The sequence below is a fragment of the Doryrhamphus excisus genome, linkage group LG8, assembly GCF_037039965.1.
Source record: "Doryrhamphus excisus strain RoL-2023G ecotype Guam linkage group LG8, RoL_Dexc_Guam_v1.1, whole genome shotgun sequence".
NCBI lineage: Eukaryota > Metazoa > Chordata > Actinopteri > Syngnathiformes > Syngnathidae > Doryrhamphus > Doryrhamphus excisus.
The window spans coordinates 15,872,505-15,894,397 of NC_136364.1; the positions used below are offsets into that span (position 1 = coordinate 15,872,505).

The following is a 21,893-nucleotide window of genomic DNA, read 5'->3' on the forward strand; positions in this document are numbered from 1 at the left end:
GAGCTCCAACTCCATGAACCCTCCACACTGGCATGCCATGAATACCCCCCCCCTTGTACAGGAGGGTGAGGGGGCGATTATACCGCAAGAGCTTTGCATGCTGGCCTCAAACTCGCCGACCCAGCCCTACTTTGGATAAAGAGGCCCTCTGTGTTCACACATGCTGGATGTCCACACACACTCACAACGCTTGCATAGAGCGAGGGTTTGATTCTGCTGTAAAAGGCGTTATTCAGTGCTCAGAGGCGTGTCTTTGGCTCCAGTGTTGCATCGAGAAAAGATAATAAAGGAAGCCCACACTAGCCGTGTTCACACGCCGCTCCGTGAAAGAGCCTTTGACACTCGGTCAACTCCCACCAACAAGGAAAATGCAATATTATTGTGTCATGCATTTCTCGATGATCCACAGATGTCACCGTGCCACCAGTTGTCACCCCACCCAGAGACGCAGGCTGCCGCCCGGACTCTAACCCGCAACATCTACACCCTCCTGGCATCCAACCCTCCACGGGGCCTCCTCCGGATACCCCTCTCTCTTCGAGTACCTCCTCGTCACCCACCGCCCTTCCTTCCCTCTCCCGTAGCGACCCAGGTACAGGGGGCGGCTTACAGAGCCGCAGCAACAGCTCGGAGCGTCTACTCGAGGCCTCTAGTGGTGCGTCCGAGGACTACCACGATGCTGATGGGACTCGAAGGGCCCGAGCTGTCGAGAACCAGTACTCTTTCTACTGACATGACGTAACGGCACACGATAGTCAAGACTTGCTGTGTTCAATGACGAAAATGGTCCAAAACCCTGCAGGATCAAAGGTGATGCTTGTTTTTGTTTCAAACAAGCAATTTCCTGTTTGTCTTAACTTTAAGAGCGGAGGTGAGGCTGAGGCCGGGATAAATCCATCAGGTCGTTGCAGCTGTGTTTCACACTGTCAGAGCGTAACGCGGCGTGACGCAAAAGGGCTACAAGGAGAGCACACTCACAGTGGGGCTGGATGGATGGATGGGTGGATGGATGATGGAAAATAAGAGCGCCGAGGATGTGTGTAGGCAGAAAAAGCAACAGGAAGTCATCCCGTATTCTCATATGGCTTTCATTCACTTCATCTCACCACTTCCTCTTGACACAAAAAAAAAAAACTGAAATGACCCCGAAAGCAAGACTCCAGCTTATGTTTGGAAAGCTGCTTCGAGTCCATCTTTGGTATCCTCGCCGCTTCCCCCTTGTTAGCACGCAAGCGATGGGTGTGTTAGCATCAGTTCTGAAGGTGATGGAGGTCTTCTTATGTTGCGTTTCAGAAAACTGGGACAAATCGATATAAGCAAACTGGTCCCATTTCGGACACATGGTCCGATCTAAAATATGTTTATGTCATGCAGCTTGACTTCAAGGTCTGAAAATTCCCACTCCCCAGTTTTCCGGGGGCTGCTTCGAGTCCATCTTTGGTATCCTCGCCGCTTCCCCCTTGTTAGCACGCAAGCGATGGGTGTGTTAGCATCAGTTCTGAAGGTGATGGAGGTCTTCTTAATGTTGCATTTCAGAAAACTGGGACATCGATATAAGCAAACTGGTCCCATTTGGTTGACACATGGTCCAATCTAAAATATGTTTATGCAGCTTGACTTCAAGCGTGCTGGTTTGAGGTCTGAAAATTCCCACTCCCCAGTTTTCCGGGGGCTGCTTCGAGTCCATCTTTGGTATCCTCGCCGCTTCCCCCTTGTTAGCACGCAAGTGATGGGTGTGTTAGCATCAGTTCTGAAGGTGATGGAAGTCTTCTTAATGTTGCGTTTCAGGAAACTGGGACAAATCGATATAAGCAAACTGGTCCCATTTGGTTGACACATGGTCCGATCTAAAATATGTTTATGTCATGCAGCTTGACTTCAAGGTCTGAAAATTCCCACTTCCGAGTTTTCCGGAATGCATCGTTAGCGCCTCGATCACAGTATCGGTATCAATTCCTTCTTTAGCATCGAACTAGCTTTTCTCCTGCAGCATAAACGTATTGAAAAGTGACGTTGGGTCTCTGTGACAATGTCAGGGTGGCTCTCATTTTGTTGTCACACTGGCTTATTTCTATGAGTGTGTGTGTGTGTGTGTGTGTGTGTGTGTGTGTGTGGTATAGTAAGAGTATTTTTTGATGATCGCTATGCTACAGTAGTGTTTCTAAAACAGGGTTTTTTCTGGGGTCCCTCTGTCCGGTGCGGGTACTGTGCTAATGACATGCTGTTCATGAATATATCACGTTCAATTCCCGCCTTGAAAGATGTGATTAGAACCAAAATCCAGCATTTATCAAATGATGGAACAGAATCAGCACAGCAGACTACTGGGAGAGGATGGCCATGCTTGACCGGGACATATGCGGCGGCTTCACTGCTTTGCTTTAATATTCAATAAGAAAGTCATATTTAGAATAATTAAACAAACAAAGTGACATCTTTAACATATCAATGAGCTGTGCAAGCGTGGCCATCTTGCAAGCATTTCCAAGAACAGGCATCGTTGGAGCGGATGGAGCAGTTAATGTGCCAATTTGAATCCTATTTTTAAAGCATATTTATTCTTTAAGTTGTTGTAAATGCGCCCCAACCCCATGGAGTCTTATCTTTGTGCAAAAATGGTGGATTCTCAAGTGAACACCCCCCACCCACACCTAAATATCACAGACAGACTCATACCCAGCCCCCCCCTCTTTTTTTTTGTTTTGTTGATTTTCTGTTGTCTGGCGACGTTTTGAAGAGTCTGTGCAATTCTTGCTCACATCTCCCCTTGAGTTTATTAACACTTCGTAAAACAAAAAAAAAACAATTCTGTTGAGTTTTGAAGAGTCTGTGCAATTTTGTACAAAGTGACGTACTTGACATACTACTTTATATTTCTGTGAATAAAATGTGAACAACACCTATATGTTTTGTGGTTTACTCTAATAATGCACATATGGTATATGAGTATCTTTTCACAATGAGTGACGTCAGTATGATGTACTAGGGTGCCCTCTACAGATGGAAACTCTGCATTACAACGGACATACAACACTACATATGAGTTTGATAGGTTTTTAATAACAATGTACCAGCATATACTATATATTTTTTGGATTGAAATGAAGAAAATTCAATTCAAAACTACATTTTGGCAACAAAAAAAAAACTAAAATCAAACTAAAATCACAAACATTAATTGTGATGATGCTGTCATTTGATGGAGAACTTTCATTTTCTACCGCTTATCCTCACAAGGGTCGCGGGGGCTGCTGGAGCCTATCCCAGCTGTCTTTGGGCGAGAGGCGGGGTACACCCTGAACTGGTCGTAAGCCAATCACAGGGCACATATAGACAAACAACCATTCACACTCACATTCATACCTATGGACAATTTGGAGTCGCCAATTAACCTAGCATGTTTTTGGAATGTGGGAGGAAACCGGAGAAAACCCACGCATGCAAACTCCACACAGACATGGCCGAGGGTGGAATTGAACCCTGGTCTCCTAGCTGTGAGGTCTGCGCGCTAACCAATCGCCCACCGTGCAGCCCCAAACATTCATTCATTTTCTACCGCTTATCCTCAAGGGTTGAGGGGGGTGCTAGAGCCTATCCCGGCTGTCTTCGGGCGAGAGGCGGGGTACACCCTGGACTGGTGGCCAGCCAATCACAGGGCACATATAGACAAACAACCATTCACACTCACATTCATACCTATGGACAATTTGGAGTCGCCAATTAACCTAGCATGTTTTTGGAATGTGGGCGGAAACCCACGCATGTACAGGGAGAACATGCAAACTCCACACAGGCCGAGGGTGGGATTGAACTCGGGTCTCCTAACTCTGCGACCGCCATGCAGCCTTGATGGAGAACTTGTTTGCATTAATTTTGTTTTTTGTCCCAAGTCCAGAAGAATCCACTAGTCCGTGCCTTGAAACGTCTTCCTGTTTCATGGCGTTTTACCAAGGTTTATGACAATGAATCCCGCCGTAAGCATCATGACCACTGCGGTGAGCTCCATCATGTTGCTCTGTCTCTGCTTGTGTATCTTCTTGCTCATCTCCTCTGCACGCTGCCTCCTGGCTCGCATCTCTCTCTCTTTCTGCAGCTGCTCGCCGTAGTGGGCCTGATAGAAGGCGTCGAAATCATACATAGGTCTCCGTCCACTTTGGGAGAACCCACTAGATTTAGGGGTGTCTTTGGAAGTGGGTCGTCCTGCATCGTGGATGTCTGACATGCTAAGGATGCCCCGGTCGTATTTCCTCCTCAGGTTGTTGTTGCCCAGCACGGTGTAGGCCTCGCTGATCTCAGAGAAGCGCTGGATGGCTTCTTTGTTCCCAGGGTTTTTATCAGGGTGGTAGACCAGGCACTGTTTGTAGTAGGCCGTCTTGATTTGGGACTGTGTGGCATTGGGGGACACTTTGAGGATGTCATAGTAGACTGTCCTGTTTCTGTACAGGGGGGCAACTTTAGTGTCACTCGTCCTGCTGTAGCTTCTTGGTTTAGATAAGCACAATAAGCTTTCCGACTCCTGCTTTACTTGAATGAAAATGACAGTGCAGAAATCCCTGCGCTGCTGAGGGGAGCTGCAGCTGTTAAGACGACCGGAAATGACCCCTCTGCTCCAGGAAGTCCTCCTGGCAGGTAGAAGTTCAGCAGATAAACAGCTGAAAGCAGCAAAACCTTGAAAAATATTTGTTGGAAGACATCCAATAAAACAGGAGGACTTTCCTTCCACATTAGCGTTGTAAAGACAAAATCCATTCACGTGATGACTACTCACTCGGCTTAGTTCTATTTTGGGTTCTGCCGGTATGCACTTTGGCTGAATGTCGTCGTCATTACGCGTTGAATTATCACAATTCCGACTGCTGCTAATATTGACATTTGCGCAACGGGTTCCAGAAACCTCGCACATCGGTCGACCCTGGCTGTATATGAAGCTTGACAAGCGGCAAACTCCGTTGCCCAGTTTAAGGGTAACCTCTGCCATTTTCCCTACAGCGAAAAACAACCCAACTAACTTCCGCATACGTCATACTAGAAGAGACCAATAGGAATCAAGCTTTACAGGATGCAGTCATCATGGCTGACCAATCACAGAGCAGAATAGCAAACGATCCGCCCCATGTTTTAAAAATATTAACTACTAAAATATCAACGACAACATGCTTGTCAAATTTGCTAAAGTCGTCTTTTTAGCCGACCAAAAATAATATACATATGTATTTGGTGACACGGGGCATGTCACACATATTAAACCATCACACGAACATGCTTTGAGAATAGCAATATGCACCTATTCTATCTTCACACTTGAATCATGTTCGTAAACAAAACTTAAAATATTGTCACCATTTTTAAATTGGTTATACTAATCAATAATAATTTCATTAAAAAAAGAATAATTTATTTGTTACACATTTCCATTATTGTATCGTTTTATTTATTATTTTATTTTACATGAGTGAAAACTGCCGCACATGCTCGTCTGTGTACGCACATGGACAATAGGTGGCGACATACTAACCTTCCGACTACAACGCGACTTAATCGTTCGACGAAGAAGATAGCCGGGCATGTAGAGTTGGACTTCACGTGTGTTGAATCTTTTACATTTAACTTGATATATAGTAGAAAAAAATAAAATACAATTAAAATATTTTCCTTAGATGCTAACGCACACACCAAGTAAGAAGTATGAGCTCCTGTCGACGACCAGAACACACGGCCCCTGCGGATGTGGTGAGTTGACTTTTTTTGTAGTGTTTTTAGCAGGTCGGCTATGTTAGCTAGCTAAGATTGGGTTGTTTTAGCCTCAATTCAAACAATACGGTATACTTTTATATTGAATTTGTTATTGTTATTTTGATGTTTTCTCTCCCAGTTTTACAATGCGGAGGAGGCGAAGAAGTACTCTCAGAAGTAAGTCTGGTTGTTATATTCATGTCACCTCTGATGACTGATGTGTCGAAATCAAAACGACACTTTATTCGTTTATTGTGACGTCACACCGAAGCTATTGACTCTTTCACCACACTCTACTGTATTTTTGTATCTATGATGGGACAAGTAATTATTTATTTGTAAACTACATTTGCATCTACAAATGTCAATAAAGGGTAACCATAAATGCAATTTTGAAATATAAATCTGCATTAAGTTGCTTCTGGTTGACTGGTTGACTGAGAAGTTGTAGCATGAATTCCTTATTTTTGCTGTTTGTCAGCTCTCGAATGATCGAGATTCAGACTCTGATGTCTGAGAGAGCCGTGGAGCTTTTGAGCCTGCCAGAGGGACAGCCGTGCTTTCTGCTGGACGTGGGGTAAGTCATTGAAGACATGAAACTGGATATACGTGTATATACAAGGCTATACTTTGTTAATACACCCATTGAAGAACATTAAGAACATCTCTCGCAGTTGTACACTACTGTACAGTACTGCAAAATATTATTATAAAATAAAATGGTATTATTTACATCTTTGGTGTCATTGAGGTGAAACGTGGGTTTGAGTCAAACTGATATTTTGTCTCAGGTGTGGTTCAGGTCTGAGTGGTGACTATCTAACAGAGGAAGGACACTACTGGGTCGGAGTTGACATCAGCACAGCCATGCTGGGTTAGTGCCAACATTCTGTTCTAAAGATTATGATCTTAGACATCCAGGTTTTTTGCGTAACATACAATATAATGTATAACATCGAATATAAGACATCACTTGTTTTTTTTAAGAGCTGTTTTTGGGGAGGAAGAAAGTTCAGACAAAAATATACTATCAATATCAAATGGTAGACTTTTCCAGTTGGTCTCGATTGTTGTGGATACATCTCTCCAAGTTACTGATGTTTGTGTGTGACAGGGAGAAAAGCTCTGTCTGTATTTGAATCATACAACGTCTTTTCCCTTTTTTTGTACGGCAAAAAAATGTCTTCCTAACATTATTTGTGTTGTTACACCAATGTATGATCTGTTTCAGATGTTGCACTGAACAGGGAGGTGGAGGGAGACCTTTTACTGGGAGACATGGGCCAAGGCATGCCTTTCCGAGCCGGAACCTTTGACGGTTGTATTAGGTAAAGTATTTGAACACACCGTGTATGAGTGGAATTATTGGGAATATATGTATTAATTGGTTTGTCCTCTGTAAGTATCTCAGCTCTTCAGTGGCTATGCAATGCTGACAAACGGACGCATAGTCCTCCCAAGAGACTTTATACCTTCTTCAGTACGCTTTATTCTTCTTTGGTAAGTTTGATGCAGCATTTACACTGGAACCTCTAAGGTTGAACACACCTTTCTCCTTACAAGCAATAATGTGAATTGAAATACAAACTTGAAATGACATTTTAACATGCCCAACTGTCACAGTAGCCACGTATACATGGACCCAAATATTCCAATTCCATTCGGCTTATTTGCTCAAACTGAAAGTATCTAACATTTGAATACACCTCATTCCGAAAGAAAAGTGCTAATCCGAATGAATATATAATCGGATTCACAGGGGTGGAATATTCCTTTCCCCAATCCGATTGAGGTATCTTGTACCCACTTAAAAGGAAAATTGTCAGGGTGTGGTCTTCTTCGTGGTGTTTTTCTTCTTCTGTTGTTCATTGGCGGTTGGCAAGCAGCTTTCGTGTGCATTACCGCCATCTGTGGAACAGAATCTAAACCCTTCTATACGCCATTCACAAGTCCAGTTTTATTAAAAAAGAAAATATACATCTATATAAAATATGTGCCACGCTAAATTATAAAATATTAGCAAGATTGAACTTTCTTTTCCTGTTCCCAGGTGCGTTCTTTCAGCGAATGCTGAGATATGACGTAACACGCAGCTCGAGACGTTCTTCGATTTAAAAAAAAAACAAAAATGGAGGCGAGCAATCGGCACTGGACTGCTGCGGAAAGTTTGTTTTTGAATCAAACTAAATTTCAGGACTGGACGAACGAAAAACTGGCAATACGGAGTTATTCCAACAAGTGAAAGAAAAACTGGAGGAAGTCGGTATCACGTGATGTTGGTGTTTATGCTTTACTGCGCATGCCCCATTGACTATTCTGGTTGATTATAGCGACGCATGTAGACACGTGATTGGAATATTCCTTTCCATGTATACCATTGCTTTCGGAAAGGTCATTCGGAAAGAGAAAAAATGTAAACGTGGCTACAGAAGTAAGTTAATCACTCTTAAAAGGATAAAAACATAGTAAAAGTTGAATTCCGAATTGTATAACTCAACCTTTGAGGTTCCACTGTTGTCAAAATAACAAAGAGCTCTAATGACACCAGTTATTCTCCACCTTTCAGTCAAGGGGAGCACGAGCTGTTTTTCAGCTTTATCCAGAAAACTCCGAGCAGGTGAGTTCCAAGTATTAGCGGGATGAGGGTTTGAGGAAAATTGCCCCCTTCTCCCAACCTCACTTTTCCTCCTCTCAGCTGGAACTGATCACATCACAGGCCATGAAAGCAGGCTTCAGCGGAGGCATGGTGGTGGACTATCCCAACAGCAGCAAAGCCAAAAAGTCAGTTGCTTGCACCAGCGGGGCTTTTATTTTGGCACGCGAGCTTCCTGTTAACATGTGAAATGAGCTGTAGTGTACCTGCATCAACGTAGTATTTATCTTCAGGTTCTTCCTGTGCCTGTTTGCTGGCGTGACCGGTGTACTGCCAAAGGTAAGATGTAAACAATTGTAGTCTTTGTACAGCTGTACCATCTGTATAACATTCAATCGTCATAGGGTTTGGGGTCAGAAACTACAGATAGAACAGTTGGAAACCAGGTCCAGTATTCAGGACAAAGGTAAGACACACACACACACACACACACACACACACACTCTGATGCAATAACCTGCTTATGCTAATCAGATTATGTATGTTTGATTAAACCCTGAAAGCCTCAAATCTTCTTTATTAAATTAAGAAGCTGCGTCAGGCTAAATGTGCACCAGAAGATTGTCATAATATATTTTAATTCGGAATATAATATATTTAATTACTGAGAGTTTTTAATAACGGAAAGGAAACAAGCTCTGTGTAGACACATTAAGCAGAGTATGAGGTCACTTTGTGTGTGTGTGTGTTTTGAAATATGAGATGCTCTCTCTAGTTTGCGTTGATATCCAGTCCGGTGAGTCCTCCCCTTTGCTAGTGAGATGGTGAAATATAACATGTTTACTTTAACATTTATTGCTGATTGGACAGCCAGTAATGTATTTTTTTTGCTTATCTTCTAAAAAATAAAAATACAAGAACACAACCACTGCATATGTTGCCAGTCGTGCGTCCAAAGAGCAGATGCAACAAATTGTTCACAATAACAAACTGCATAAAAATAATCTGGTGCTTCAATTTGCACAGAGTAATCGGTGTTTATGACAGGCTATTACGAGCTCCGTGTCATAAAATGGTGTATTGTGGCAGTCTGACTCGGTGTCATCTTAAAAAGAACACTGAAATCCTCACACAGCAACCTAACACTGAAAAGGTAGATAGTAAGTATAACATACAATTACCAATACAAATTGAAAATAAACGATTGTTTTACCTCCCCCATTCATTCATTGGAAGACAAGCAGCATAAAAAAATAATAAAATCGATGGATGGGGCTGCAATACTGCCTCTGTCCAACAGAGGGAGGCTGACATTACTGCAGTGTTCCTGCAGGCACCAATTGTTACTTGTGCTGAGTATCTCGCCACTGTTAAGTTGCTGTGTGATGAGTTTAGTGTTGTTTGCAAGATGATATGTTTAATCCAAAAGGCTTCTTCAGTTAGTAGTATACTTTTTTTAGGTATTTTAGTAGTTTCCACATTTGTCTTTTGTTGGGTGTGTGTCCCCCCTGAGGGTGGTCACAATAGGGTTGCTTTTGTGTTGCCCGGTGTGGCTGCTGAACAACCGTGCCGCATAATAACATACTGTCATGATAAATTCAATGAAAATTTTATTAAAAGAAAAACAATAAGGATTGGGCACCAGGTCTCGGCCTACGAGGGTACAGGTTCAGTCGTACCTGGACTCATGAAGCCACAGGCCAAAAGAAAACAAAGGTTGTTGTCTTGCCTGACGTAAAACCCTGTCAGGTGGATTTTCCTGCCTTTTACATTAAAATATTGTCATAGCACAATTTTGTAAAGACCTCCGTTCTCTCTGTAAAGATGCCGTTTCAAAAACATGAAGGGTAAATCAGTAAAGAAGGGCCGAGATTGGATCTTGGAGAAGAAGGAGAGGAGGCGGAGACAAGGACGGTATGTATTTTGAGTGTATTTTACTTGGGTTTTGGCTTTTCTGTGTCACTTAATGTGTGTGTATGCATATGATGGCGTCCTACAGGGATGTGCGGGCTGACACCAAATACACGGGACGTCAGAGGAGACCTCATTTCTAGTTGTGACTCACGCAACTGGGCTTTCATTTGCAATCACACACGCCAACATACACACGCCAACATACACACACACACACACGGATGCACGCGCACGTTGAGCGTGTATGAATTTCATTCTTTTTTTTTATTCTGATAGATGAGATGTGCAAGTGGAAGAGACATTTAGCCTGTTTTGTTTTTTTAAATCAATCTACAATGAGGCGTGTGAGTGCATGTAAACGCACACACGCCACAACATCCTCATCTAATCACATCAAACTACACATGTTCTTAGTAGAACTACAAACGCTGGGTTGTGGACAACCACATTATCCCGCCAAATAGTCTCTTAATGCAATTCAAGTTCACTTTTTTGTTCTTAAAAATACACATGCAAATCTTCGACTATGAATCCTATACAACAACAACAACACTCATTTGTGTGTTAACATTAGATTCTGTTACAACACAAGCAAATATAGTCACTTTTCAATTCTGATGAAATTATGATTAGATTGTTTTGTTACGAATTCAATATGAATTGTCACCCCAGCAGTTTTTGCTGGCTCCAAACATCAAGAATCTATGGTTTGCAACAAGGTGGCGCTGTTAAGAAACCCTGAAGTTTATGTCAGATGGACTTGAAAATTCTCACACAGCTCAATGCTATGTAAAAAAAAAAAAAAAAAAAACCCCACTAACTTTCCGGTGTTTAGGCACATGACTGCAAAAGCACGTTTGTAAAATTTGAGCAAAAAAACAAAACATGGCCGCCATCAAGCGGATTACATCAGTGGGCGGGACTTTGCAACATATTGGCCATAAGTCATTGACCAGTTGTGTGATGATTGTAAAGACAAGGATGAGGTCACACTATATATGGAAGTGGGTTAACTTAATTAACCAGATTTATGGTGCATAACAAATAAAACAATTCAATGATCCAATGATCGGATTAAAAATACACATACAAATCTGCAACTATGAATCCTCTACAACAACAACACTCTTTTGTGTGTTAACATTAGAGTCGATTACAACACAAGCAAATATAGTCGCTCTTCAATTCTGATGAAATTATGATTAGATTGTTTTGTTATGAATTCAATATGAATTGTCACCCCAGCAGTTTTTGCTGGCTATGTGTACTAAGCCAAACATCAAGAATCTATGGTTTGCAGACAAGGTGGCGCTGTTAAGAAACCCTGAAGTTTAACCCTTATATATCAGATGGACTTGAAAATTCTCACACAGCTCAATGCTATGTAAAAAAAAATATAATAAAACACCCATTGTAACTTTCCGGTGTTTAGGCGCATGGCTGCAAAAGCACGTTTGTAAAATTTGAGTAAGATTGTTTGGAAAAAATGGCCGCCATCAAGCGGTTTACATCAGTGGGCGGGACTTTGCAACATATTGGCCATAAGTCATTGACCAGTTGTGTGATGATTGGAAAGACAAGGATGAGGACACACCATATATGGAAGTGGGTTAACTTAATTAACCAGATTTATGGTGCATAACAAATAAAACAATTCAATGACTGTCCAGTGGGACACATTGTTTGTCTACAATGCATTTCTATTCATAAAGCTGTCATCTTTACGTCTGGAGTACTTTTGTTTATCTATTTATCGGATCATCTGGACGTTTGACGTCTTACTCTTCAGTGCTGTGCTCTCAGTGACCGGAGGAGGGCGCTGTGCACCGGAACACAATGCACAAAAAGCACCTGGGCGTTATCTGTGAGCGACTTCGATCGATAGTCAATTTTAACCCAGTTTCACCAGCAGACCAACCCTTCTGTTCTCGGTCGGCCCTTTCTCCCTAAGTGGCTTTTTTTCAGCTGCCCATGCTTCACAGGAGCCGGGAGAGCACAACAGGTTCTCACCAAAAGGTGTCCATTGGTGGCGGATCGAGGAGGAAGTTGGAAGGTGTGTAATGGGTTAACGGCGGAAAGGCCTCGGTCCAATCATCCTGTCATTAGAACCAAAGAGCAGGAAGAACAAGAGGGACCATAAATCAGCGGCCAGTGCAACCGCCAGACGCGCCATCCTCAGCCCGCTTGGTGGTGCGTGTCGTCTCGGTGTCCGCTTCCACAACATCCTCCATCACATAGACTGACAAATTCCAGACGCCATGAAGGACCGCATGCAAGAACTTCGACATGTAAGTTGTGTTTTTATTATCTTTTTCACGCACAACCGCAAAGAATGGATGCGCGTAAAAGTGATCTGAAGAAGCAACAGTTGTTTTTAATCCAAGAAAGTGTCTGTACCTAGAAACACACTTTAAAAAAATGGATACTACTTTAGCTGGTTGAGTATCGCTTCCAAATATGTATGTCCCCCTCCGGTGTGATTGAATCACCGTGTGTGCGTGCGTGCGTGTGGTTTCATCGATCCACGCAATTTCACAAGAGAATTGGTCCCACGCCGCCCATTTCACCTGTTAACCGTCCTCTGAGCGCTTTTCCTAAAGTCAATTCTAAAATAAAAAACATGGATGGATTCAAGGTACTCACACAATTCCCAATTGATGAGACATATGAGTCGTTTAAAAATGTCTTGCGCGTTAAAATGGAGACTGAAAAGGTATCATTACATTTAGTATTTTACAATACACACTAATTGGCACACATTCCCTGCGTGTGTAATATGAGACAATATATTTTGGGTGGAGTTTGCAGTATTTAACAAAACAGCCCTGAGAATGAGACAATATACTGCAAATGATATATTGTTAAAAATTATTATGTGTGTTCTTAAGGAGCGACTGCAAAAGTGCAAATCAAAGATCCTCAAAATGACAGGAGTGTTCTGCTGGTTTTGAAGACCTACTCCATAAATGCTAGTAAAGATCAAGGATTCCCAACAATGCCTATCCCTGGTGGTATGCGAGTATATTACAATTTCTAACAAGATATTTTCATATTAAGTCAGACAATACAATGGAACAGGTGCAGCTGGTTTACCCAGGGAAGCAATAACCTGTGGCGTAACTGCACCAAAAATCTAACAGTATTCTTATATTGTACTTTTAGAGCATTATCAATACGTAGAAGTGAGGGTATGACATACTCATGGTATGACAAAAGGTTTCTGGAGGCACTCAAGCCAAAAAGGTTGGGGAAACGAAGAGGCCGCTGCTGTTCTTAAGAGGCGACAATGAAAGCTCAAATCAAAGATCCTCTATACAACAGGAGTGCAGTAAACGGTAAAAACACGAGGCAAAGATCCTCTAGTGTGTTTCGGTGTATTTCAGAATTCATTCATTCATTCATTTTCTACCGCTTTTTCTTCACGAGGGTCGCGGGGGGTGCTGGAGCCTATCCCAGCTGTCTTCAGGTGAGAGGCGGGGCACACCCTGGACTGGTCGCCAGCCAATCACAGGGCACATATAGACTTGAAAGCAACCATTCACACTCACATTAATTGTTCAAAAACATTGAGAACTGTCATCCGTGGACTGTATTTGGCTCACGGGCCGGCAATTGAAGAGCTTTACTCTAGACCAATAACACGAAGTATTCTATTTGTGATTTTTTTTTTTTTCAATGTGATGTACGACTGTGTGTTTTCATACACATGTATGTTACTGGCGTCCATTGTGAGGTCTGTGTAATTGGCAGTTAAGCTGGCAGGGGGAAAGGAGGAAACAATTTACGGCTGTGCAGTTTTCGGTGAGCATCTTGCTATGAATTGGCCTCCAGGGAGACAACATTGCTCTGCCAACAGTGTGTGTGTGTGTGTGTGTGTGTGGTTTAGAGAGGCGTGTCTTGCAGCCTGCCATGCTGCCTCTTCACATTGCTGAAAAGATGCAGTTGTATTACAGAGAGAGCCATAGCCACTTGCTGCTAGGTGATGCCATCAAGCTATTTTTATATTATGCGAATAATCACAGTGATTATGTTCTTTAATTCATTCATGCTTGGTCTGGTCAGGCGTCAGCTGGAGCCTATCACAGCTGATTTCAAGGCGAGAGACGGTGTACACTGTCCGTCCAACTGCAGTCTATTTGTAGAGGTGTGTTGCAGTGGTTTCTAGATGATGTCATTGTCTACTTTGCATAATTGGCAATGACGCATGTGTGTGTAATTGTAATTGACGATGTACGAGAAAGGAATAATGTAATGTAATTTAAAAAAACATGAAAGCAAAGTAAGAATGTTGAGGAACATTTAGAATTAAAAAAAAAAGTCACAATCAAGACTGCATCCCTTGGGAGTGCTTTTAGATGGAAGGTCCTACAGCGGCACCCGCTGCTCGTTGAGAAGAGCGATACATGATGCTTTCATGGCTTATTGGGAGGACCAAGTCTCAAAAATGAGACCATCTCACCTCTTATGCTGTTATCGCTGTCCATTTCATAGGAGCAGATCCTTCCACATGTTCAAGAATACCATCTTATCAACTTCGCCAATGTTGATTTCTTCTTTTAGCATCTTTTAATTTAGCAGACCAGGTGCTTATAAGGCGTGTTACTTATGTGAAACACTGTAATTCACTGTCATATTCACAGCTAGACACTCTAGTCTTGGATTAACCTAACATGGACTACCAAGGTGGCAGTCATTTTTTTGGACTTAGTGGCCAGATTTTGGTGGCTTTTTGACCCCCCGTTGCCGCAACAACAGCTTCTGGTCAGGGTCCAAACTATAACAGCAAGTCCTCCCATGAGTGAGTCAGCTTGACAGGAAGAAGAGTGAGGAGGCGGTGCAGGTCAACACATGGAGGCTCAGTCAGTGTCCATCTGGACTCAGTAGAATGGTTTACATCGATGTGAATGGCAGACAGGCAGGTAGTCTTCTGTCTATGAAACGTTTAGTGATACAATGGACGGGGGCTTTCCAGTTTGATTTTTAGGTAGACATCCTGTTTGAATTTAGTGCATTACTTTACAAACATCCATTGTTGGAAACAGCCGGAATTAATCCAAGGACCCCATAGATTTTTAATGATATGACTTGTCACTCAAAATGGCAGGGGTAGCTGCAGTGGTGTGAAAAAGTGTTTGCCCCTTCCTGATTTCTTATTTTATGGCATGTCCCCATGTTGCCCCACCCCAGGAAAAAAAATAGCAATCGAGATCTATTAGTCTGGAAAATGTTATAAATCCATTTCGAATGCTCTAGGACAGGGGTCTCAAACTCAATTTACTTGGGGGCCACTGGAGCTGGGGTCTGGGCGAGACTGGGCCGCATCAGGTTTTCCAAAAAATAACCTGCATTTATTAAAAACAGAAAAATGAATAAACTTTGCTTTGGTTTCGAAGAAAAGCTCTGATAAAACATTCCACTGTTTTCAAATATCTTAATTTTTATTTTTCTGCACAAAATAAGATGAAAAATAAACAAATCAAGAATAAAGAAAATCAATCAGTAATAAATACATATAATAATAACAATAATAAAACGGCAAATAATAAAAAAGAAACCACATATAGTTGGTGGGTAGACATTATTTTTTTCAGATTAAAATTAACAAAGCATTATTAGAGCCCTGTAGACATGACAAAACACGACTATAGTCACATTTATACTTTTTTTATTTACAACATATTGCGCAACTGCAGGGTCTTGAGACACATGCTAACTCGCAAACTAGAGAGCTAGCGACCTAAACGGTAGCCTTCAAGTTATTTCCTTTAAACTTAAATAGCCAAAAACTTACCACTTCCACATGGATAGGGAGGTTAACTATTAACAGTTATTTAACCTTTAACATAAACATTAATCAAACATAATATTTTTTTCTGGGTACATGATACCATATAGCATCCATATCAAAGTTGCGCGGGCCGCACTAACATTAAACTTTCATATCAAGGCGGGGGCCTCAAACTAGTGTCCTGCGGGCCGCATGTTTGAGACCCCTGCTCTAAGATCTACGAGCCTGGTACAAAACAAATGGTAAACATTGGACAGTAACCATGGCCGGCTAACCAAAATGACCCTAAGAGCGCAGCAATGACTCATCCAGGAGGTCACAAAAGACCCCACAACATCCAAAAAAACATCAGGCCTCAATTTCCACCAAAAAAAAGTTGAACTTTTATCGCATCCAGCCTAAAACGAATGGTACATTTCAGAAAAAATGTACAATAAATAAAATATGGCCTCATGGCCCATCAGTCACAATTGTCAGCCACTCTCCTAAATTGCATTGTTGTCTTTAATTGATCAAAGGAGCCTACTGATTATTTCAAATTTCTTTTAATAATTTTTAATATTTTGACTGATATCGGCACACACTTAGTGTCATACAAACCAGACTCATTAACTAAACATGAGGCGAGTGTGGCGTTTTGACAGGAAATGAATGTCATTATTCACATATACATTACATGCACCCGCTCCCATCCATAGGTAGTTTACGACACACCTGCCCATTTCCTTCCCGCCTCTAGTCGCACGCCATCTTTTCGCCCCAAGCTGCCAGTCTTGATAACGAAGTCGCTCCACTCTCACGTCACCTGGACCGAGCGTTCCCCCTCGAGCCCGGCGGTAGTTTAGTGACAGATGGTGCTGATATGATGTGTGATTGTCAGCTTTTATCAGGCCACTAAAGCCAAAGTTGATGAGCTTATTACAGATTTCTCCCACTGCAGGGATCACCATCAATCATCTGGTTATCATTCTGCTTCTGATTTTTTTTTTTTTTTCATATGTTTTTATGAACGCAGCGTCGGATCATTCCTCCTGTCTTGCATTAACCTGTCCCTCTTTCTAATGACAACTTCTTTCATTGTTTGGCCTTTTTCCTATGGGTTGATTTATCACATGGTTGCTTTTTACCTCCCCCCCCCCCAACCCCGCCCCCTCCTTTTTGTTTCCTGTCTGCAGCCTTGTTGTCAGTGTTAGCTCAGGCAGCACGTTGTGTATACTCACTGTCACTGGCTGTTTGGAGTAAGAGTGACACATTAACTAATAGAATGGACGTGATGCACCCATTCTCAGCTTGTCTGGCTTTGGCCTTGTCCTCACAAAGTGCTATTTGAAAACCTAAATCATTTTTCCATGCATCATGGCCTTTTTAAGTTCTAGTTTTTCTGAAAACGGACCTTGTCTGTTGTTTTGTTAATGTAATACTAAAATGGGATATTCAGAAGCAATACAAGGCATCGTGTTTCATTTTTTTCATTGCTTCAGCTGAGGGCTGCACGGCGGTCGAGTGGTTAGCACGCAGACCTCACAGCTAGAAACATGCTCACAAAAACATGCTAGGTTAATTGGCGACTCCAAATTGTCCATAGGTATGAATGCGAGTGTGAATGGTTGTTTGTCTATATGTGCCCTGTGATTGGCTGGCGACCAATCCAGGGTGTACCCCGCCTCTCGCCCGAGGACAGCTGGGATAGGCTCCAGCACCCCCCGCGACCCTCGTGAGGAAAAGCAGTAGAAAATGAATGATTGAATGAATGAATGAATGAATGATTTAGTTGAGGGCTATCTTTGCACAAATATCAAATATCACTGCATTTTTTGTAACCTGATATGTTTAGTTTTTAATGTTGGTCGGTCTTGGTCAATAAAATATTTTAATAAGATTCACTAATAGAATACACCCACAATATATTACATTTATGAAGTATGGTTATTAATCTTTATGTTAATAATTTAAAAAAAACTACACAGCAGGGACTGCATGGCGGTCGAGTGGTTAGCACGCAGGCCTTAAAGCTAGGAGACTCGAGTTAAATTCCACCTTCGGCCATCTCTGTGTGGAGTTTGCGTGTTCTCCCCGTGCATCCACAGGATTTCACCAGGTACTCCGGTTTCCTCCCACATTCCAAAAACATGCTAGGTTAATTGGTGACTCCAAATTGTCCATAGGTATGAATGTGAGTGTGAATGGTTGTTTTTTTTTTCAATCGTATCTTAATCCGTGGTAGATGCGTACCGAGTTGTTTACCACAGATACATGCCTACTTGGAGATAACAAGGTCTTTCTATCTATTATTAGTTGTGATTAATTACAAGTAACTATGGACAAAAATTTTATTAATTGCCATTAAATATTTTAATGGATTGACAGCCCTAAGAAATGGACATATGGATTGCATATCCCAAATGTCGGCAGCTCTGTATGTGGATTGATAGCATTGGACAACTGAGTCACCTTAACTCATCCCTGTCTTTTCCACTTTTCCTCCTTCCAGTATGTCTATCCTTTACAAACTGGTGGTAGACCAGCATCACTGTGGGAGAATGACATGCATGCGTTCACATCCATACATTATTCATGGACGTGTGAGAGGCTCCGTAATTACACCAATGAGCCATGAAATGAGTGTGACAGATTCCTGAATGCCGTGAGGAGTGTGTGTGTGTGTGTTTGCAAATGAAATTTACATCGATGGCCGATATTTACTGGCTGCTTTCAAGCTCGGCGGCAATGCACGGTCCATTGATCGTGGCGAGGTATGAGCCACCGTATCCTTTTATAGTGCAGATCAGATGGTATTGGTTTTTGGGGTTAAATGCTGATACTAATACAGTCCTGATAAAAAATCAACCATTCAAAATGTAAGAGTAAGCAGTTTATTGAAGACAATTGACTTATTTTTCATGTTTACCTTTGGCTTGGCCTTTAGAAACATCTCATTCAAATGTGAGATTAAGTGGTTGTGTTTCCAGTCCTTCTGAGGAACCATGGTGGTCTTGGATAGAAAGAACATCAGGAGGTGTGTGTCTATCATGCTGCTCTAATGCTTCTCCAGTGAGCATCAAATCTGGAGGATGGAGAGCGAAAGACGATTAGAACTGGAGGACATTGAGTTGGTTTGTCAGGGAGAGGACACACACACACACACACACACACACACACATTGACTATGTGCTGCTGTGCCTTATGTCTTCTCCCACCCACATGATTCTTCCTCCTTGTGGAGCTGCTGAAGCCTCCATGCTGCTGGCAGGCAACCCAGCCTGACAGAAGCATCTTATTTAACTCCGGCCCGATCTTCTGTCTGGAATATAAAACATCCATGCCTTTTAGACACCATATTATGGTAATGGTTTTATTTCATTTGAACATGCATCAGATTACAATTGAATGCATCACATAATCAGTCCACAGTTCCACAAAGGAGTAGGAAGAAGCAAAGCTTATTAAATCCTACCCCTCCATCTGGTACTTTTACAATCAGTAACTGTAACATTTGTTCACTTCCTGCTTTCCTAATGTAATTTTTTTTCATTTTATTTTTGTCACGTACTGAAGTACGAGGTGATATGACCATACATAATGCAACAGTAATATGTTGCTGTTATAGGAGTAGATCCTTTAACATGCTCAAGGATATTGTAGTAATGCATTGTCTTCATCCTTGTATTTTGATATACGATGAATCATATAACCCAAACATGTCCCATGACAACACTAGATATTACCCTTTCTCTGTAATTATCTAGCTGAAATATTCATAAAGATGTGCTTTCTCTTAGCGGCAATACGGGAGTCCTTGTTGTCTTTCACACCTCCACTACGTACGGCTTCCCGGTCCCCCTTGTTAGCCGTCGTGCCGCCCTGCTTGTGTAATGATCCTGTCTTCTTGAGCCGCCGTCACTCAACCGTGGAGCTGGACCAGCGACGTAAACGCCGCCTTCTTCTTCTGCTTTGGCTCGCTGCCCTCATAACTTTGGTCACCTGTCCATTTCGTGTGATTTTATCTAATTACAACACCGGTAACAGTAAATTCAGCCTTTCTTCATGAAGTGAAGCCACTGTGAATGTGGGTTCTGTCATGTTGATCCCCCTCCCTTCCGGATTATAGACTTTAGACCTCAGGGTGTGTAGGCGCTAAAAGTTATTACATTTATCCATAAAATACTTTAGCTGGACTATCTACTGATTAAACGTGCATCTTTCATGAGCATATAACCTGTTTTTTATCTCTTATTCCTCTACCATAGTTTACATTCATAAGGAACATCTCAGTATGTGTGTGAGTGTGCAAACATACATTATGAATGTTGACAATAAATCTGCTTCTGCTCTCGGTATTCCTGAGTGCAACTGACACAGATTTGAGTCATCTTTAATGCAGAGGGTGTCTGGGATTGGCTTTAATACAAAGATGGAGGATATGGTAATGGTAATGGTTTTATGTCATTTGAACATGCATCAGATTACAATGGAGTGCATCACATAATCAGTTCACAGTTCCACATGTCCAAAAGGAGTAGGAAGAAGCAAAGCTTATTAAATCCTACCCCTCCATCTGGTACTTTTACAATCAGTAACTGTTACATTTGTTCACTTCCTGCTTTCCATAATTTTTTTTTTTTTAATTTTGTAATTTTTTGTCCGGCACCGAAGTACGAGGTGATATGACCATACAATGACATTATGTCTACCATAGTACACAGTCAATATAGTGATATATATATATATATATATATATATACACACACAGCACATCATGACTGGTTCAAGACTCTTCGTATTTAGCAAACATCAACTGCTTGTATTGTTTCTTGAATTGGCTCATCGTTGTGCATTGTTTGAGTTCCTTACTCAATCCATTCCATAGTTTGATTCCACATACTGAAATGCTATGGCTTTTTAACGTAGTCCTAGCATATAAGTGTTTCAAATGTAGTTCTTCCCTGAGATCATATTTCTCCTCTCTTGTAGAGAAGTATTGGATGACATTTTTAAGTAATTGGTTATTTTTAGCCTTATGCATTATTTTAGCTGTTTGAAGATTAATAATATCAGCAAGTTTAAGTATTTGTGATTTTAGAAATAAGGAGTTAGTATGTTCTGTGTAGGCGGCATTATGAATTATCCTTCCTGACCTTTTTTGCAGTACATTTAGCGAGTGAAGATTGTGTCAACTCTTATCCGAGGCAAAAAAATTCTTGTATTTAGCAAACATCAACTGCTCGTATTGTTTCTTGAATTGGCTCATCGTTGTGCATTGTTCATCATATCTTTAATATAGAAACACAAAAGGATAATAATGAAGCGGAGCCCACGTCTCTGCTCTTCTTAGATGCTCTCTAAATGTATCGTCACAGCAAAACCATGCAAGTGGAGCGACTCCCTTGTAGCGAGTCTCCCTTGTAACACACAACACCATCCTAACCAGGTCCCTCCTTCATACCTGCTTGTGTCCCCTACAAGACATGATCCGTCTGACCATTGTCTGAGAGGCACAAAAAAAAAAAAGTCATTGAGACCCTGTGAGCAGGCAATGCCTTCTACTATATGACAGCGCCCTTGTGCATTTTTAGCTCAGCACTTCTGCCGAGTGTGTGGTCAGCTAAGCCAAATCCCCCAGGTGGAGTCAAGAGTGCAGCACTGTGCAGCATGTTCTCCCCCAGCCTCTTTGTGGATCAGCAGGAGTGTTGGATCCACTGGGCGCGCTGGAGGCTCTCCTCTCTTCCTCCACCTCCTCCTCCTCCTTCTTCTCGCCACTCAAAGCAGAAGCAGACCAAAGCTGGCTTTTCTCTGCAGGATTCACAGACACTGCGTGGAGGCTGAACACACAACTGATGCTAACTCCTCGTGGGAGCCCATCCCTTT

At 42.0% G+C, this 21,893-nt stretch overlaps 4 protein-coding genes across 11 annotated transcripts in view; 3 read left to right on the forward strand and 1 right to left on the reverse strand.

Moving 5' to 3' along the window:
- Positions 1-2,903, forward strand: part of sh2b2 (SH2B adaptor protein 2) — a 26,442-nt gene extending 23,539 nt beyond the window's left edge. For all 3 annotated transcript variants that reach the window (XM_058079913.2, XM_058079911.2, XM_058079912.2), the window contains one exon: positions 410-2,903. In XM_058079913.2, coding sequence (XP_057935896.2) covers positions 410-732 — 323 coding nt within the window. In that variant the 3' untranslated portion in view covers positions 733-2,903. The remainder of the gene's footprint in view (positions 1-409) is intronic.
- On the reverse strand, positions 2,762-4,999 carry dnajc30b (DnaJ (Hsp40) homolog, subfamily C, member 30b). Its single transcript, XM_058079915.2, has one exon. The coding sequence runs from the start codon at positions 4,976-4,978 to the stop codon at positions 3,935-3,937; it is 1,044 nt and encodes a 347-aa protein (XP_057935898.2). The 5' UTR covers positions 4,979-4,999; the 3' UTR covers positions 2,762-3,934.
- A 539-nt stretch (positions 5,000-5,538) lies between these two features.
- Positions 5,539-10,435, forward strand: bud23 (BUD23 rRNA methyltransferase and ribosome maturation factor). The gene is made up of 12 exons (XM_058079858.2): positions 5,539-5,730; positions 5,873-5,910; positions 6,215-6,310; positions 6,525-6,607; positions 6,965-7,061; positions 7,137-7,233; positions 8,300-8,350; positions 8,429-8,514; positions 8,620-8,665; positions 8,731-8,792; positions 10,151-10,240; positions 10,326-10,435. The coding sequence occupies exons 1-12, from the start codon at positions 5,686-5,688 to the stop codon at positions 10,378-10,380; spliced, it is 846 nt and encodes a 281-aa protein (XP_057935841.1). The 5' UTR covers positions 5,539-5,685; the 3' UTR covers positions 10,381-10,435.
- A 676-nt stretch (positions 10,436-11,111) lies between these two features.
- stx1a (syntaxin 1A (brain)) overlaps positions 11,112-21,893 on the forward strand; it is a 57,531-nt gene continuing 46,749 nt past the window's right edge. For all 6 annotated transcript variants that reach the window (XM_058079852.2, XM_078792912.1, XM_058079855.2 and 3 more), the window contains exon 1: positions 11,112-12,528. In XM_058079852.2, the coding sequence (XP_057935835.1) occupies positions 12,499-12,528 (30 nt within the window). In that variant the 5' untranslated portion in view covers positions 11,112-12,498. The remainder of the gene's footprint in view (positions 12,529-21,893) is intronic.